General features: G+C 45.8%; 1 protein-coding gene across 4 annotated transcripts in view; it reads right to left on the bottom strand.

The window, feature by feature from the left end:
- Positions 1-7,360: 7,360 nt before the first annotated feature.
- The window catches only part of LOC121530702 (sodium-dependent phosphate transporter 2-like), a 103,361-nt gene continuing 91,268 nt past the window's right edge, over positions 7,361-19,453 (bottom strand). For 3 of the 4 annotated variants that reach the window (XM_045226845.1, XM_041835862.2, XM_045226846.1), the window contains 2 exons: positions 14,386-14,470; positions 7,361-9,814 (listed from right to left, as the gene is read on the bottom strand). In XM_045226845.1, coding sequence (XP_045082780.1) covers positions 9,650-9,814; positions 14,386-14,470 — 250 coding nt within the window. In that variant the 3' untranslated portion in view covers positions 7,361-9,649. Of the gene's footprint in view, positions 9,815-13,571; positions 13,657-14,385; positions 14,471-19,453 lie in introns of all 4 variants that reach the window. The other variant, XM_045226847.1, reaches the window with a different exon arrangement.

The following is a 19,453-nucleotide window of genomic DNA, read 5'->3' as shown; positions in this document are numbered from 1 at the left end:
ACAGCTAGCACTGCGATGCAGTGCCTTAGACCACTGCCCAACATCAGTGCCCGACCTCACTAATGCTCGTGGCTGACTGGAAGCAAGTCCCCTCAGCAATGTTCCAACATCTAGTGGAAAGCCTTCCCAGAAGAGTGGAGGCTGTTATAGCAGCTAAGGGGGGGACCAACTCCATATTAATGCCCATGACTTTGGAATGAGATGTTCAACGAGCAGGTGTCCACATACTTTTGGTCATGTAGTGTAAAAGATCATGGGGAAAAAAGCTACAGCATAAATACCAGAATGCGTGTTTGATTGAACAAAGCTCCTGGAGTGGACAATTTATTGTATTTTTATTTAACCAGGCGAGCCAGTTAAGAATCTCATTTACAATGATGGCCTGGGAGTGAGAGGAAAAAAAAGAGAGATTTCCTCTTCCCTTCTATTCAGACTGGATGCACACCAAATGGCACCCTGGTCCTTATATAGTGCACTACTTTTGACCAGAGCCTTATGCACCCTGGTCAGAAGTAGTGCACTATACAAGAACTAGGCTGCCATTTGGGATGTATCCTGTGGGATTTGTGATGCAACCTCGTTGCTCTGCAACGGTGTGACTGTGTCAGCATTCCATGCTGTTACCATAGGGACACTAATGAAAACATCCTTTTAATTATTTTTTATGTAACCTTTCTTTAACTAGGCAAGTCGGTTAAGAACAAATTCTTATTTACAATGACGGCCTACCAAAAGGCCTCTTGCGGGGGACGGGGGGCTGGGATAAAAATATACATAAGACCAAACACAACACTACATAAAGAGACCTAAGACGACAACACAGCAAGGCAGCAACACACGACAACACAGCAAGGTAGCAACACACGACAACACAGCAAGGTAGCAACACACGACAACACAGCAAGGTAGCAACACACGACAACACAGCAAGGTAGCAACACACGACAACACAGCAAGGTAGCAACACGACAACACGCAAGGTAGCAACCCACGACAACACAGCAAGGTAGCAACACACGACAACACAGCAAGGTAGCAACACACGACAACACAGCAAGGTAGCAACACACGACAACACAGCAAGGTAGCAACACACGACAACACAGCAAGGTAGCAACCCAACATGAAAACAACATGGTAGCAACACAACATGACAACTGCACAAAACATGGTACAAACATTATTTGGGCAACAGACAACAGCACAAAAGGGCAAGAAGGTAGAGACAACAATACATCACGCGACGCAGCCACAACTGTCAGTAAGAGTGTCCATGATCGAGTGTTGTTGTTTTTTCAGTGGGGCCAGTGCTAACTCAGCAGAAAATGCAAAATGGCACTCCTTGAATAACTGACAGAAACAGAAAATAAAAATAACACACTGTGTGTGTGTGTGTGTCCGTCCTAAGGCTCTCATCGCTAGAACACTACATAAATAATAATAATAATATGCCATTTAGCAGACGCTTTTATCCAAAGCGACTTACAGTCATGCGTGCATACATTTTTGTGTATGGGTGGTCCCGGGGATCGAACCCACTACCTTGGCGTTACAAGCGCCGTGCTCTACCAGCTGAGCTACAGAGGACCACATAACCTTCACTTTCTAACATTACCATTAGATCAAAGACATTAACATTCATTAAAAATGTGTCTGGTCACATACGAACCCCAGAAGAACAACGGAAATACAGTACATTACATGTGATTGCTAGGAACATCAGATTATTGTGAGGGTATTTGGGTCTTTTTAAAACCAGGGTCGTATTCATTAGGCAATAAACAGAAGAAAACATTCAAACAGAGAGGGACTACCTAAACTTGCCCAGTAAGAAACAGCCACCTGTGGATGATATTTCTATGGTTGGTTGTGGCTGTCGGTTTGCCCTTCGCAAATTTCAAAATACAAAAATCACAAGAAAGATGTAGTTTGGAAAGCTAATGCCTACTGCTGAAAAGAGAAGACTAATCTGTCTGTAGAAGCCAAAAAAAATCAACTCAACATTTCAGCGAACAGCACTATTTTTCAAAAGTTGCTTATCTTGAGATCGGCTATTGGCACGAGCACATCGGCCGTCACCAGTGATGAAGCACAGGCTTCATCTTCATCATTGGGTGAGTCACTGGAAAGTTTATTTAGTAGCCTATAATATATACACACACACACACACACACATACAGTCAAAATCCCAATTGAGATGAGTTGGACCACAGAGTGAAGGAAAAGCGGCCATCAAGTGCTCAGCATATGTGGGAACTCCTTCAAGACTGTTGGAAAAGCATTCCTCGTGAAGCTGGTTGAGAGAATGCCAAGCTGTCATCAAGGCAAAGGGTGGCTACTTTGAAGAATCTCAAATATAAAATATATTTTGATTTGTTTAACACTTTTTTGGTTACTACATGATTCCATATGTGTTATTTCATAGTTTTGATGTCTTCACTATTATTCTACAATGTAGAAAAATAGTAAAAATAAAGAAAAACCCTGGAATGAGTAGGTGTTCTTAAACTTTTGACTGGTAGTGTCATACACACTCACAGTGTACAAAACATTATGAACAGCTGCTCTTTCCAAGACACACTGACCAGGTGAAAGCTATGATCCCTTATTGATGTCACTTGTTAAATCCACTTCAAATCGGTGTAGCTGAACAATTGATTGTGTATGTGTCACTCAGAGGGGGAAATGGGCAAGACAAAATATTTAAGTGCCTTTTGAAATGGCTGTTTGTCACTGTCAGAGTAGCAGCCACTCATTTCAGTCATTTGTGTGGTAGAAAAAAAAGATTCTGCTAATGTCTATCATGTAAATTATGTAGAAATCCTAAAAAAAACTCCTCTGCTCAACTGTATACCACTACGCAAATGTGATTATAGATGCATGCAACTCAATTACATCTTCCCGCGGCTATGGCGATGGAACCGCAGATGTTGTCGAGAAGAGTCCGATATACTGGTATGGTAGCAGGTACCAGGTGCACTGGTTTGAGTGTGTCAAGAACTGTAACGCTGCTGGGGTTTTCAAGCTCAAGTTTCCCCGTGTGTATCAAGAATGGTCCACCACCCAAAGGACATCCAGCCAACTTGACATCCAGCCCACTTCTCGGGGCCACACCCTCTTAGCTGAGACCACACCCACAACACACAATAACCACACCCACAACACACTATTTGGTATTCTTTGTAATTTTAATTCCCATAATTGAAATAGTTAAATGCAGACAATTTTTTTCATTTCACAATTATTATTTTTTTACAAATAAAACGTTACAGTACAGTTATTATGCAAATCAGAAGAGCTTAGTTTGTTAAGTCTTAGATAATAGATGAAGTCCAGGCTTGGCGGGACCGGTTATCAAACGGTTAAACAGCGAAGCGGTACCAAGACAACACCGAGCAGTTTGAGAGCCTGCAGGCCAGCTAAGGTAAGGAGCACATTCTACCACAGAATGGACTAGATAGAACATGAGGACATGCTGTCTGCACCCTAAGTAGAGACCGCTAGCACAACCTAGTGGACAAAGTGAGGAATGGAACCGTTTCATCCTTGGGAGCAGCAGCAGTGCTAGCCTGGAAATCCAAAATGAACTCAGCTCTGTTTCTTACAATAGTGGAAATGTTGCGTTATTCAGTCTGGCTTTCCCGGGCTATAGCAACATCGCCACCCTGTGGGGATACAGTGCCATTACACCCATCCACCCTGAGAAGAACAGTGCCTCTACAGAGCGAGACAGAAGATGCCTTCACACCACAAGAAACAGATTTATTTATTATTGCACAGAATGTTCCCGCAGTGTGTCAGAGGGCTCGGCTGTCTGTTACCAAGCATCGGCATGGTAACAAACTGTCAAACTCCCCATTGGCAACTACCCCAGTCATTGGTTATTGTTTTGATTGATTGATGATCGGTAGCTAATATTGATTGGTCAAAAATGCTGTCCATCTACCTTGAGCGGTGCATCCCTGTCAGCCTATCAGGACTGAGAATGCATGGGGGGGAGCATGACCAGGTGAGTTCCAAAGGGGGTCAATCTATGGAAGCAGATGAATGCCAAAATGTTGGCAGGAAACAGCCTCCATAGCAACTCACTGCTTGTCCCAGCCTTGTCTTGGACTATGAGCTGTTCGAGTGGTAGTCATCTCATATCAGATCATCTACATCTCCAGTCCATACCTCTCCGCCGAGTCGAACAAAGCGGATGTTTCCGGTTTTCAGGGATACAGTATTTTCAACCTAACTTACGTTCCCCCCCCGAAAAAACATAAGTGGGAACATCTTTTTTTACGCCTGCTACGTTATGTTATTTCTAACAGCTGATTTGAAATCAGCCCTTTGTGTTAGTCTTAGCTCTGTTCTTGGTAATACTGGTCTCAGGCCTGCTGTTAACTTATTGGCTAGACATGGATGATAAAAGTGTAATGTAAACTTTCTGTTTCCGGCTGTAAATAAGTGACCCCCAGTCAGGCAGCTCATCAAAGCGGTATAGGGAAACAAAATTACAAAGTGTTTTTTATCTAAAATTCAAAATAAAAATGGTAATTTAAAAGTCTGATCTATATCGACAACCGACACGCCGTCTAACCTAAGGAGAGAGCACACGCTGGGTTAGAGCAGAATCGTGGCCAATCACGTTGGAATGGAGGAAATCGTTTTCCTGTGTCATCATATGACATCATAATGACCACTTCCTGGTTACAAGCGATGACATCACAGTCTTGTGACCCTGTGCACCCCCTCCCCTCCTCACCTCACAGCGTCTGGTGCGGTTCACTCAGATAGGTTAAAACAGATATGGTAGAAAAATATAGTCTTGATGAAATTTTTCTCTATTTATTCTCTTCATTATTGAATTGCAACCATACATGTAGTGTTAACGCAGCAGTGTAGAGGGTTCAGGATGATTAGCACTATTACAAGAGAAGAAAAACATGAGGACAATGAGACGTCATTAACTCTCTTTCGTCTAGACACTTCAGGTTATTTTGTCTTACATTATTCATGGTTAACAATAATAGTAGTTTAGTCTTTTCATTGGCATCATTAGGCAACACGTTTTTGTTTGTTTTTTAGTTACTCAAAAATATCATGGTTACGATGTAAACTCCATAGTACTTATAACTTACTGTATCCATCACACAGTAAAACACAACTTTACAAGGCAAATGGCCATTTAAGCATAGATTTGTTCATGTGATAAAATGAGAAATAACACACCACAAAGAAAGAAAATGTAAAAATAACAAACAACTCGCAGTTATTTTTTTTTTCAAATTTGAAAAAGCAAAGCCAGGCTTTGGTTCGTCCGTTTGTTCATTTACAAGTCAGGTGACTGTCAAAAACGCTGGTGATGATCAATACTACTCCCAAAACCTTGATATAAACCATAGAGTTGGATCGAGGGCTCACTTGCCACAAAGCTTGTTTTAGCGTGGGCAGAGACATTGATATGTGCCCTCTATTCAACTCTATGATAAGGCCAACACTGCCTCCATGTATGAGCTACAGGCACCGCCATATTAAACCTCTGATATTTTCCCCATCCTCCCCCTCCCTAATACCACTGCTGATATCAGCTCCTACCCTGTTCTGCCCCTCTCCCATAGAGCCTTGCCCTAGCACGATGACGACGTCAACTTCTCTTTGTAACAACATGGACGCCTGGGGATTGAATCTCATAACCTGTTCTGTTGGTCTTCATTTAAAAACAAACTGATTGGGGCGGTCTGAAGCTACAGCAGAGTAAGGCTAAATGCGTCTTAAGAATACGTCCCAAAACGGCACCCTATTCCCTACATAGTACACTACTTTTGACTTGAGTCCTATTGGGGGGGCTCTGGTCTAAAGTAGTGCACTATATGGGGAATAGGGTGCCATTTGGGACACAGACAATGACTTAAAAAGGGGAGATACTTCGCTGATATGATTCTTTCTCTCAAAATGACATCTGACCAAACGTACCCCCTCGGGGTTCCATCTATGGGGGGTTAGTCTAGAGCAGGGTTCTTCAATTCCGGTCCTGGAGGGGGCCGAAACACCTCTGTTTTTCATCCTCTCCTTCTAATCAGGGGCTAATTCAGACCTGGGACACCAGGTGAGTGCAATTAACTACCAGGTAGAAATAAAAAACAGAAGTGTTTCGGCCCTCCAGGACCGAAATTGAAGAACCCTGGTCTAGAGTCTAGACAGAGGTGGGTGTAGGGCCACTACACTGTGGATCTAGTTCTAAACACTGGTCACCGGACACAGAACTTCTGTTTCCCCTGGCGTCTTTTTACGGCTGCTAGTTTAGGTTACAGACAGACACCCTGACCCAGAACCATATATTAACATATCTATATTGATACATCTATATCTATATATCTATCCTCCAGGATTGTCTCAGAGGGTTAGGATATACAACATACAGCACCTGGACATACTGCTGGGTGGTGTCTCTCTGTGTGTGTGTGTGTGTGTGTCTCTGTGTGTGTCTGTGTAGTCTGAATTTGGCAAGGGTGTGTAACATCTGAATACTGGTGATTAGCTGGTATAGGGGCTTATAAAAGCGGCAAGTTTGTGTGTTGTATTGGTTTCAGTATTTTGGCTGCTGCTACACTTTGACGTGTCTGTGTGATATTGGCATGTTGCTATGACAGCAAGTATGGCAGCTTACTTTGGCATGGCGTAACTCACCCTGTTGAGCTGTCCTACCCAACACACACACACACACACACACACCTCTAATACTGTACTTGGAGCACAAGAGAATATGTCCGTTTCCTACAGAAAGGAAACAGTTTGTTTGTTAAATTGCTGCAAATAGTCAAATTGATTTGTTTGAAGTGATGGTTCAGAATACTGGAACTGATAAAAGGTTTCCTCAGGATCTTTGGTAAAATATTATTCTGAAATGAACAATGAGAAAACCCCCATGTGCTCAATAAAAATGTTTAGTACTAAATGAAACGGTCAGACAGAATAAACAGTGTGTTCTATACCTCGCCCAGAGTGTCATACACACGTGACGTCATACCTCCCGTAAAAAAAAAAAAAAAAGGTCTTAATAAAAGACAAAATAAAAATCTAAAAAGACCCAAAACCCCATGATAGCGTTTACAGTACAAATGACATTATAGAAACACATTAAAAAACAGGGTATCCATCTTTAAAATAGGGTATCCATCTTTAAAATAGGGTATCCATCTTTAAAACATACAGAACGCAGTTAAAATTGGGCCATCTTCTGGTAACTGGTTTCTATGGTAACAACTGTCCTTGTCTATGAATGTTCTGTATTATGTCATGTTTCATGTTTCATGTGGACCCCAGGAAGAGTAGCTGCTGCTTCAGCAACAGCTAGTGGGGATCCTAATAAAATAAAAATAAAATATATATATATATATATATATATATATATATATATATCCCGCCACCCTGGGATGGTTATATGGTCGCTGTGGCAATAAGACCCCATCTGTTCCGACCTTCCTTCCTGTCTAGTATGTAAGGGCAGTAACTTCCTTCCTGTCTAGTATGTAAGGGCAGTAACTTCCTTCCTGTCTAGCCTGTAAGGGCGGTAATGGTAGGCTATGAAGGGTCAGAGTGGTTTGACTGAACAACACACATCTTTTGTTTTAAAGCAAAGCTGCAGTACAACTAATTGCACTCAAATAATCCAATATTACAATATGTACAATTTTTCTTTTGGGCAATTAAGGATAGCTACTGCAACGACTACGCCGCTGTCTCCTAGTGCAGGCAGCCGCTATTAACGCAATGAAATATAGAATTATATCTTATATCTATCTATCTATATATATATATGACTGTGGCAACTAGTGACGACCAAAACATTGTGTTGACTGCATTTTGTCTTTTCATATTAGTGCCTGTATAACACTACAGTCCTAGTGTCTTAACTTATGTCTGTCCTGTAACAGGTCTGTCCTGTAACAGGTCTGTCCCTAACAGGTCTGTCCTGTAACAGGTCTGTCCCTAACAGGTCTGTCTGTCCTGTAACAGGTCTGTCCTGTAACAGGTCTGTCCCTAACAGGTCTGTCCCTAACAGGTCTGTCTGTCCTGTAACAGGTCTGTCCTGTAACAGGTCTGTCCCTAACAGGTCTGTCTGTCCTGTAACAGGTCTGTCCCTAACAGGTCTGTCTGTCCTGTAACAGGTCTGTCCCTAACAGGTCTGTCCTGTAACAGGTCTGTCTGTCCTGTAACAGGTCTGTCCCTAACAGGTCTGTCCTGTAACAGGTCTGTCTGTCCTGTAACAGGTCTGTCCCTAACAGGTCTGTCCTGTAACAGGTCTGTCTGTCCTGTAACAGGTCTGTCCCTAACAGGTCTGTCCTGTAACAGGTCTGTCTGTCCTGTAACAGGTCTGTCCCTAACAGGTCTGTCCTGTAACAGGTCTGTCTGTCCTGTAACAGGTCTGTCCCTAACAGGTCTGTCCTGTAACAGGTCTGTCTGTCCTGTAACAGGTCTGTCTGTCCCTAACATGTCTGTCCTGTAACAGGTCTGTCCTGTAACAGGTCTGTCCCTAACAGGTCTGTCTGTCCTGTAACAGGTCTGTCCTGTAACAGGTCTGTCCCTAACAGGTCTGTCTGTCCTGTAACAGGTCTGTCTGTCCTGTAACAGGTCTGTCCCTAACAGGTCTGTCTGTCCCTAACAGGTCTGTCCCTAACATGTCTGTAATATGTCTGTAATATGCGTCTGTACAGCAGGTTGTTTTATAAGATTGAACACATTAGTTTTTTATGCAAAATAATTAAAATAAAAAGATTCCTTCAGCATAGAAGTCAATGAGTCTCTGGACCAGAACCCAGGCAGTATGTGATCTAACCCTCTTCAGGACTAGAACCCACGCAGCATGTGATCTAACCCTGTTCAGGACCAGAACCCAGGCAGCATGTGATCTAACCCTGTTCAGGACCAGAACCCAGGCAGCATGTGATCTAACCCTGTTCAGGACTAGAACCCACGCAGCATGTGATCTAACCCTGTTCAGGACTAGAACCCACGCAGCATGTGATCTAACCCTGTTCAGGACCAGAACCCAGGTAGCATGTGATCTAACCCTGTTCAGGACTAGAACCCAGGCAGCATGTGATCTAACCCTGTTCAGGACTAGAACCCACGCAGCATGTGATCTAACCCTCTTCAGGACTAGAACCCACGCAGCATGTGATCTAACCCTCTTCAGGACTAGAACCCACGCAGCATGTGATCTAACCCTCTTCAGGACTAGAACCCACGCAGCATGTGATCTAACCCTGTTCAGGACTAGAACCCACGCAGCATGTGATCTAACCCTGTTCAGGACTAGAACCCACGCAGCATGTGATCTAACCCTCTTCAGGACTAGAACCCACGCAGCATGTGATCTAACCCTCTTCAGGACTAGAACCCATTAGCATGTGATCTAACCCTCTTCTCTCCTCCTCTTCTCTCCTCTAGACCACTCCATCCATTCAACACCTCTATCCATCCATCCCTCTCTTTTCTCCTACTAGCCCCATTCTGTACCTCTAGCCCCATTCTGTGCATCTCCTCTTTCTTTACCCCTCTTTACCTTCCCCTCTCTCCCCCTCTCCTCTCCACCTTCCCCTCTCCCTCTCTCCTCTCCACCTTCCTCTCTCCTCTCTTCTTTTCTCCCTCTCTCCTCTCTTCCTCAGACGTAAGGGAGGATGCCGTAGACGAACAGGGCCATGACCGCGGCGCTGAACAGCCCCGCCACCGGCACTGTGACAAACCACGCCAGGAAGATGTTACGGAACAACCGCCAATCAACCGCCTTCTTGGAGCGGATCCAGCCAACCGCTACCACGGAGCCCACCTGGTCACCATGGAGACGCAGAGATGGGGGGGGGGGGAGAGAACAAAATTAACCGCAGCACAGAATGGGTTAAATTTATATCCATTTATATGAGTTCAGCCAGTGGTCCTGGTCCGCCAAACCTGGTCCAGGAGAAGGCTGTGCAGGCTTGAACAACTAACAGCTCAAGACATGACCTGAGAGTCAGGTGGGTTAGTTAGTGCAGGGATAGAACAAAAGCCTGCTGTGAGCCTAAAAGGACCAGGGTTGGTTGGTGACACACCACTGACGCTAAATCTCCTAGGTTAGTAGTGACAGTTGATTTCAACACTATTAGTAGCTTTCTTCATATCAGTCCGTTGAAGACTGAAATTAGCAGTTTTAGTTTCCACCCAAATAGAATCCACCCAAATAGAATCCACCCAAATAGAATCCACCCAAATAGAATCCACCCAAATAGAATCCACCCAAATAGAATCCACCCAAATAGAATCCACCCAAATAGAATCCACCCAAATAGAATCCACCCAAATAGAATCCACCCAAATAGAATCCACCCAAATCAATAAATGTCTGAATGTGTGTGATTGAGCATTTTTCCTTCAGTGCATACTTCTACAACGTTCAGGCTTCCACAACAGCACATATCTCATCTCACATATTTACATCAAATACTTCATGATCAAACTAACAATAGAACAACTTGTAGTCTGTACTCACAACACAACCATCCCAGTGGAATGAATGTGCTGGATCATGTGATTTACATGTGCAGTGACACATCCAAGCATGCTCTGTGTGGTGTGGAGGAAGGAAGGGACAGGGTGTGGTGTGGAGGAAGGAAGGAACAGGGTGTGGTGTGGAGGAAGGAAGGAACAGGGTGTGGTGTGGAGGAAGGAAGGGACAGGGTGTGGTGTGGAGGAAGGAAGGAACAGGGTGTGGTGTGGAGGAAGGAAGGGACAGGGTGTGGTGTGGAGGAAGGAAGGAACAGGGTGTGGTGTGGAGGAAGGAAGGAACAGGGTGTGTGTGTGTGTGTGTGTGTTTGGCCCTCTCTGGGGCGGTACTGAGAGCAGAGTGGACTGCTCTTATACGGCCAGTGTAACCCGAGCTAGCAGCCCTGTGATGCAGAGAGCGGGAGTCTAAATCGGTTGTGTGTGTGAGAGATGCAGAGGGCAGCAGTCTAAATACGGACTGGGTCAGGAGGGACTGCCCATGTTTCACAGCCCAATTCCAATCCTTTGCCCAATTATTGAAAAAAAAAGAACTGATCTGATAGGTAGAAAGACGCAATTAGTGAAAAGATATCCGAATTGGGCTACCTGTGTAACAGCAGCCAGAGAAACGATCTGTGTGGGCCCTGAGCAACCTAGAAGGGAACCTAGCTAACTCAACGTTGTGAGAATGGACGCGTTCCAGCCAGACTACATTGCAGCCGCACTGCGCGCATTAACCAATGGTTGCGTGCCATGTCATCAACTGCACCGTCAGGCATTGGATGGCTATAGAATATGATGTGGTTAGCTGATACGTTAAACACCTGTCCAGGTTGTTGAGATCTGGCAGGCGACTGCAATGTAGTCGGTCTGGAACGCGGCCATTGTATGGACGCTGACTGGAAGAGCAGCGGACCAATCACTGCACATCGTCGTCACACCAGTTTTTTTTACACACCAACCAGGGTTAGGGCGTCATCTCAGAGATATATTAGTTTAATAACGGAGTATGGAATTTCTCGTTATTGAACTGGGTTCAAACTGAATGGACCCCCCACCACTGTACTCACCCTGTACTCACACACACACACACACACACACACACTACAGAGGACTTGATAGAGGCCACCTTGGTGACACCGGGGTCGTAGTCATTAGGATCCGAACAGAAGAAAACTGACTCATACTTATTGGATTTTGTGCAATAAGAAAAGCTAGTTTTCCATTTCCGTTGCAAAATGTTTTGCTACGGTGTGCCCTAATGAATATGACCCCGATCTTGAGTTTAGACCAGAGCAACCTCTGTTAAGACCACTGACCAATTAAAATCAATCAATCCATCACCAGAGAGACAATATGGAGACATCACAATCTGAAATCATACGACAGACACAGAGCTAGCTATTAGCGTGTTAAAAGAGAGGTAAGCCTACTGCTACCTAGGGAGGTGAGGAGGTGAGAAATCAAGAGAAATGGTTTAGCATCAGGTTGATTTTAGTGAATTTAGCATTTTCAAATCAATTGAAAAAGACAGTTTTGTTTCTTGAGCATTTTCCCCCAGCTGATGACAAATGTACCTAAAAAAGAAAACCCGGACTTGACCAAACCCGTTGCTGAAACGTCGCTTCAATGAAGCTGTTGAGTCCGAGTTCTAGAGCGTGCAGTACCCAGCAGATCCAACCCGCTTGCTTACAGCTGCACTAGTAACAGTTGGGATAATGGGGCAATTCGGAGTACAATGAATTTCTCATTGCTGGATTGACGTAAGTTTTCCCCCCCAAGCTATATCTCGCACCAACGCTGCAATGTCTTCATCTACAAAGGAAGTCTGTTTGACCCTAGTGCAGCTGTCAGGAAGTCTGTTTGACCCTAGTGTAGCTGTCAGGAAGTCTGTTTGACCCTAGTGCAGCTGTCAGGAAGTCTGTTTGACCCTAGTGTAGCTGTCAGGAAGTCTGTTTGACCCTAGTGCAGCTGTCAGGAAGTCTGCTTGACCCTAGTGTAGCTGTCAGGAAGTCTGCTTGACCCTAGTGTAGCTGTCAGGAAGTCTGTTTGACCCTAGTGTAGCTGTCAGGAAGTCTGTTTGACCCTAGTGCAGCTGTCAGGAAGTCTGTTTGACCCTAGTGTAGCTGTCAGGAAGTCTGCTTGACCCTAGTGTAGCTGTCAGGAAGTCTGTTTGACCCTAGTGTAGCTGTCAGGAAGTCTGTTTGACCCTAGTGCAGCTGTCAGGAAGTCTGTTTGACCCTAGTGTAGCTGTCAGGAAGTCTGCTTGACCCTAGTGTAGCTGTCAGGAAGTCTGCTTGACCCTAGTGTAGCTGTCAGGAAGTCTGTTTGACCCTAGTGTAGCTGTCAGGAAGTCTGTTTGACCCTAGTGTAGCTGTCAGGAAGTGGGTCGGATCTGCTGGCTAGAGTGTGCAGCTACATTCTTTCCTCAATGCGTCATGAATGGACAGCATAACTGAGAATGCATTCAAAATGGCACCCTATTCCCTACATAGAGCCTTATGGACCCTGGTCAAAAGTAGTGCACTATATATGGGATAGGGTGCCATTTGGGACTCGTCCCGAGTCACCACTGAATAACACGAGACTGGAGTGGCTAATCAAATGAGGGAGTGGTGTTATGATTGGTCTGCCTGAGGCTAGCCTGGTGCGTTTCAGTCATTCAGGAACTACGATTTCACTAAAATGTTGCATTAGGTAACGCTATTACTTACATGATCCCATTGAGCTACACAGTCCTTTTTCAGAGACCTTGGGATGATTTGGGCATGACATTTAAAACATGTCAATATCAGGCAGGCTAGATGCATACCTAAGTGAACTCCGCTAACTATTGCATAGATGGATGGATGGATGGATATTCACTACTTCTGCTATGTGTTGTGTGTGATGGTAAGAATTAAGTCATCTCATTGGAGCCCTCAGACCTTAACCAATCACCGCCGGAGGAAAAGTGCACAAGGGGTCAAAGCTGCAACTCAAGAGTTGTGATTGGCTCAGATTCAGTCTAGTGAAGCTGATGGGAGGAGCTACACGGCTTCACTAACCAACCAGCACGCCAATACCTTGCAGTGGGTGGAGCTTATTGGGATGCCCACATTAGAAGCAACAAGCACTGACAGAGCACTCATTACTTCAATGCAAAAGCCACTGTGAAGAGATGGAGAGAGAGAGAGAGAGAGGAGAGACAGAGAGCGAGAGAGAGGAGAGAGAGAGAGAGAGAGACAGAGAGAGAGAGAGACAGAGAGAGAGAGAGAGACAGAGAGAGAGAGAGAGAGAGAGAGAGAGAGAGAGAGAGACAGACAGACAGAGAGAGAGACAGAGAGAGAGAGAGAGAGAGACAGAGAGAGAGAGAGAGAGACAGAGAGAGAGAGACAGAGAGAGAGAGAGACAGAGAGAGAGAGAGAGACAGAGAGAGAGAGAGAGAGAGAGAGAGAGAGAGAGAGAGAGAGAGAGAGAGAGAGAGAGAGAGAGAGAGAGAGAGAGAGAGAGAGAGAGAGAGAGAGACAGAGAGAGAGAGAGACAGAGAGAGAGAGAGAGAGAGAGAGAGAGAGAGAGAGAGAGAGAGAGAGAGAGAGAGAGAGAGAGAGAGAGAGAGAGAGAGAGAGAGAGAGAGAGAGAGAGAGAGAGAGAGAGAGAGAGAGAGAGACAGACAGACAGAGAGAGACAGACAGAGAGAAAAAGAAAGAGATGGAGGGGTACAAAAACACAGAGAAGAGAAGTGAGACCAGTAAAGGAGGAGTTGGGGAGAAGCAGCCCAGCCTTGGGAGGCTTGCAGCAAACAGCACCACCTGTTGGCACAAACACACATCATACCATGCCATGTGAGTGTAAGGGTGGGGTGTGGCTGGGAGGCCGGTCCACCAGACTCACTCATACCTTGCAGTGTGTGGTACTGACAGGGATTCCGATATTGGAAGCCAACACAACAGTGAGAGCTGAAGCCAGCTCTATAGTGAATCCACTGTGAAGAGGAGGAGGGGGAGGGGGAAGGGGGGTAGAGAGACATCCTTAACTGTCAGTGACCTGCCTTTCTACATAATCAAACACACAGGCCTTCACAGGCACTCACACACACAGGCCTTCACATAAGTAATATCTCCCTCCCTCTCTCGGTCTCTCTCACACACACACACATTCTCTCTCACACACACACACACAGTCAGACACACACACAGGCCTTCACATAAGAAAAAAAGAAAAAAGAAATATTAAAAAAATGTATTCACTAACTGTTAGTCGCTCTGGATAAGAGCGTCTGCTAAATGACTAAAATGTAAATGTAAAAAAATAAGTCACATACTCTCACACAGTAACTAGTGCTGAGCGATTAACTGACATTTCGGCCTTTCTTTGGTTATTAAACAACTAACTGACCGTCGGTTCCATTACTTAAATTTCATTTAGTAAAATTTTTTGTGAGCCCAACGTGCCGTTTCTCTAGAGAGAAATCAAATAATTCACAACAGAAATCAAGTCAAGAACTACGTGGGACGCTGGACTGAAGGGAGTTGTAGTTTTCATTAAGCAAATATTCAACCTAGTTTAGCTCAGAAACTTGGTAATTAACTACAATCCCATAATCCATTGCGCCAGTTTTTCAGTCTCGGATGGAGAGGGATCTGAGAGGAAGAGGCGAAGTGAGAGCTTTCACTCTCGCCAAAATCTTTCCAAAATTAGCCCAATGCGTTTCTATGGGTTGATTTTTTGACCTAAGTTTGTCGCCTGTCTTCCTGCCTTTGGGACAACGACTCCCATTGTTAGGACGGAGACATGAGCATCTCCTCATTATATACAGATCTCTGGATGGATACACTTTTACGCCTGCTACATTAGGTTAGATACACACAGACCGCATGAGAGATGGAGAGATGAATCTACACAACGATGAGAGGGACAGACAGTTGGTGAAAGTATGCCTTATCTACTTTAATGAACTAGTACAATGATTTCGTCAGACAGCTCTGCAGCGTACTTAGGCAGGCTAGCCTAGGTAAATAGGATGACTAAAGACAGGACAGTACGGGGAGCACAGAGATAACCTAGATGATCTTGCTGGCTGGCTGATACTGCCTGAGCAGAGATGAGATGATGACATTAAGGAATTAACATGAATAAAGTCATGAAATAAAAACTAAGTAATATACACGACTTAAATATTATTTAATTGTAATTTTCTAAAATGTTTTCTATTGATGTCTACCCACTGTGGACCTGACAGAGACAAAGGAATATTTTCAATGTGATGGCAATTGAATGTTCACTATTTTGACTTTGGAATTTCCATTAAAAAGCTATATTTCATAACGCATTTAATGTAAATAACAATAAAATTCAAAACCCAAATAGAAAACTGTGATGATTTTTTAAAGAACCGAACCGAAACAACCTCAAAAAGCACTAAATCGTTCAGCACCAACAGTAACATAATATAACCTTTTAAAAGAGTCTTCCGTTTAGAACTTCCACTTCACGGAGACATGCAACATACACAGGACACGTCTACATGCAACATACACAGGACACGTCTACATGCGACATACACAGGACACGTCTACATACACAGGACACGTCTACATGCAACATACACAGGACACGTCTACATGCAACATACACAGGACACGTCTACATGCAACATACACAGGACACGTCTACATGCAACATACACAGGACACGTCTACATGCGACATACACAGGACACGTCTACATGCGACATACACAGGACACGTCTACATGCGACATACACAGGACACGTCTACATGCGACATACACAGGACACGTCTACATGCAACATACACAGGACACGTCTACATGCAACATACACAGGACACGTCTACATGCAACATACACAGGACACGTCTACATGCAACATACACAGGACACGTCTACATGCAACATACACAGGACACGTCTACATGCAACATACACAGGACACGTCTACATGCGACATACACAGGACACATCTACATGCAACATACACAGGACACGTCTACATGCGACATACACAGGACACGTCTACATGCGACATACACAGGACACGTCTACATGCGACATACACAGGACACGTCTACATGCAACATACACAGGACACGTCTACATGCGACATACACAGGACACGTCTACATGCAACATACACAGGACACGTCTACATGCAACATACACAGAACACGTCTACATGCGACATACACAGGACACGTCTACATGCGACATACACAGGACACGTCTACATGCGACATACACAGGACACGTCTACATGCGACATACACAGGACACGTCTACATGCGACATACACAGGACACGTCTACATGCAACATACACAGGACACGTCTACATGCAACATACACAGGACACGTCTACATGCAACATACACAGGACACGTCTACATGCAACATACACAGGACACGTCTACATGCAACATACACAGGACACGTCTACATGCAACATACACAGGACACGTCTACATGCGACATACACAGGACACGTCTACATGCGACATACACAGGACACGTCTACATGCAACATACACAGGACACGTCTACATGCGACATACACAGGACACGTCTACATGCAACATACACAGGACACGTCTACATGCAACATACACAGAACACGTCTACATGCAACATACACAGGACACGTCAGTGGCTCAAACCACTGAATCACTGCTTATTTCAAAACGACTGATTCACTGCTTATTTCAAAACGACTGATTCACTGCTTATTTCAAAACGACTGATTCACTGCTTATTTCAAAACGACTGATTCACTGCTTATTTCAAAACGACTGATTCACTGCTTATTTCAAAACGACTGATTCACTGCTTATTTGAAACGATTGAATCACTGCTCAAACAAATTTCACACACGTTAATTAAACAGACATTAGGTCCCGGGAATGGAAGCCACTATCCTGGAGTTATAAGTGCTATGCTCTACCAACTGAGCTACAAAGGAGCACAAAACACACACATCAAAGCACGCACACACCACACACACACACACACACACACACACACACACACACACACACACACACACACAGTGAGGAGACAGGAAGATGCATGGTGATGGCCACTGGAGGAAGGAGAGTCTTTAGAGAGTTGGAGAACCACAGCTAATTGTCCTTTATCCCCAGCAGACAGGCTGGCGGCTGACGGAGGAGACGGGTGTGAGAACAGGGGAGGAGAGGGGGAACAAATAAAACAAGAGGGCAAGAGAGAACAGGCAGTCTTTGTGAAAGAGAATGTGTTCTTAACTGACTTGCCTAGTGAAATAAAGGTTCAATATAGAGCAAGAGAGGCAGGGAGCGAGACAGAGACAGAGAGAGACAGATAGATAGCTAGAGGGGGGAGAGAGAGCGAGATGGCTAGAGGGGGGAGAGAGAGCGAGGGCTAGATGGGGGAGAGAGAGAGAGAGGGCCAGATGGGGGAGAGAGAGAGAGATGGCTAGAGGGGAGAGAGAGAGATGGCTAGAGGGGGGAGAGAGAGAGAGGGGGCTAGAGGGGGGAGAGAGAGCGAGATGGCTAGAGGGGGGAGAGAGAGCGAGATGGCTAGAGGGGGGAGAGAGAGCGAGGGCTAGATGGGGGAGAGAGAGAGAGAGGGCCAGATGGGGGAGAGAGAGAGAGATGGCTAGAGGGGAGAGAGAGAGATGGCTAGAGGGGGAGAGAGAGAGAGGGGCTAGAGGGGGGAGAGAGAGCGAGATGGCTAGAGGGGGGAGAGAGAGCGAGATGGCTAGAGGGGGGAGAGAGAGAGAGATGGCTAGAGGGGGGAGAGAGAGCGAGGGCTAGAGGGGGGAGAGAGAGAGAGGGCCAGATGGGGGAGAGAGAGAGAGATGGCTAGAGGGGGGAGAGAGAGAGATGGCTAGAGGGGGGAGAGAGAGAGAGGGCTAGAGGGGAGAGAGAGAGAGGGCTAGAGGGGGAGAGAGAGAGAGGGCTAGAGGGGGGAGAGAGAGAGAGGGCTAGAGGGGAGAGAGAGAGAGAGAGAGGGCTAGAGGGGAGAGAGAGAGAGAGAGGGCTAGAGGGGAGAGAGAGAGAGAGGCTAGAGGGGGAGAGAGAGAGAGGGCTAGAGGGAAGAGAGAGAGGGCTAGAGGGGGAGAGAGAGAGAGAGGGCTAGAGAGAGAGAGAGGGCTAGAGGGGGAGAGAGAGAGAGGGCTAGAGGGGGAGAGAGAGAGAGAGGGCTAGAGGGGGGAGAGAGAGAGAGGGCTAGAGGGGAGAGAGAGGGCTAGAGGGGGGAGAGAGAGAGAGAGGGCTAGAGGGGGAGAGAGAGAGAAGGGCTAGGGGGGGGAGAGAGAGAGAGGGCTAGAGGGGAGAGAGAGGGCTAGAGGGGGAGAGAGAGAGAGAGGGCTAGAGGGGGAGAGAGAGAGAGGGCGAGAGGGGGGAGAGAGAGAGAGGGCTAGAGGGGGGAGAGAGAGAGAGAGGGCTAGAGGGGGGAGAGAGAGAGAGGGCTAGAGGGGGGAGAGAGAGAGAGGGCTAGAGGGGGGAGAGAGAGAGGGCTAGAGGGGGGAGAGAGAATGAGCTCACTGTGATAAAGTGAAGAGAAGAGAAGCAGAGAGAAAGATAGAAATAAGAAAGGGACAGATAAGAGGGAGAGAGAGAAAGAGGGGTAGTGATAGAGCGAGAGAGAGAGGGGGAGAGAGAGATTGAAAGTCTGGCTGGCATCCCTCTGCGGACTAGAGGCCAGACTCCCACTGCGGTGTTCCCTTTCCCAGAATGCAACACCATTGGCCCACTTCCTGCAGCTCTGTGATGTTCTTGCCAGGCCACCCCATCCTGTTTGATCTGCGAGGACCAGGGCACATTCTATACTCTACTAATTAGTGGGGAGAAGAGCAGAGAGAGAGAGAGAGACGGGGGTGGGGGGGTAAGGAGAGAGAGAGAGAGAGAGAGAGAGAGAGAGGGGGGGGAGACAGAGATGGCAAGGGAGCAAGCGAGACAGGAAGAGAAACAGAG

The sequence above is a fragment of the Coregonus clupeaformis genome, chromosome 18, assembly GCF_020615455.1.
Source record: "Coregonus clupeaformis isolate EN_2021a chromosome 18, ASM2061545v1, whole genome shotgun sequence".
In the NCBI taxonomy this organism is placed as follows: Eukaryota; Metazoa; Chordata; class Actinopteri; order Salmoniformes; family Salmonidae; genus Coregonus; species Coregonus clupeaformis.
The sequence above is the reverse complement of the archived record's forward strand: the minus strand, read 5'-3'. Positions and strand labels throughout refer to the sequence as shown.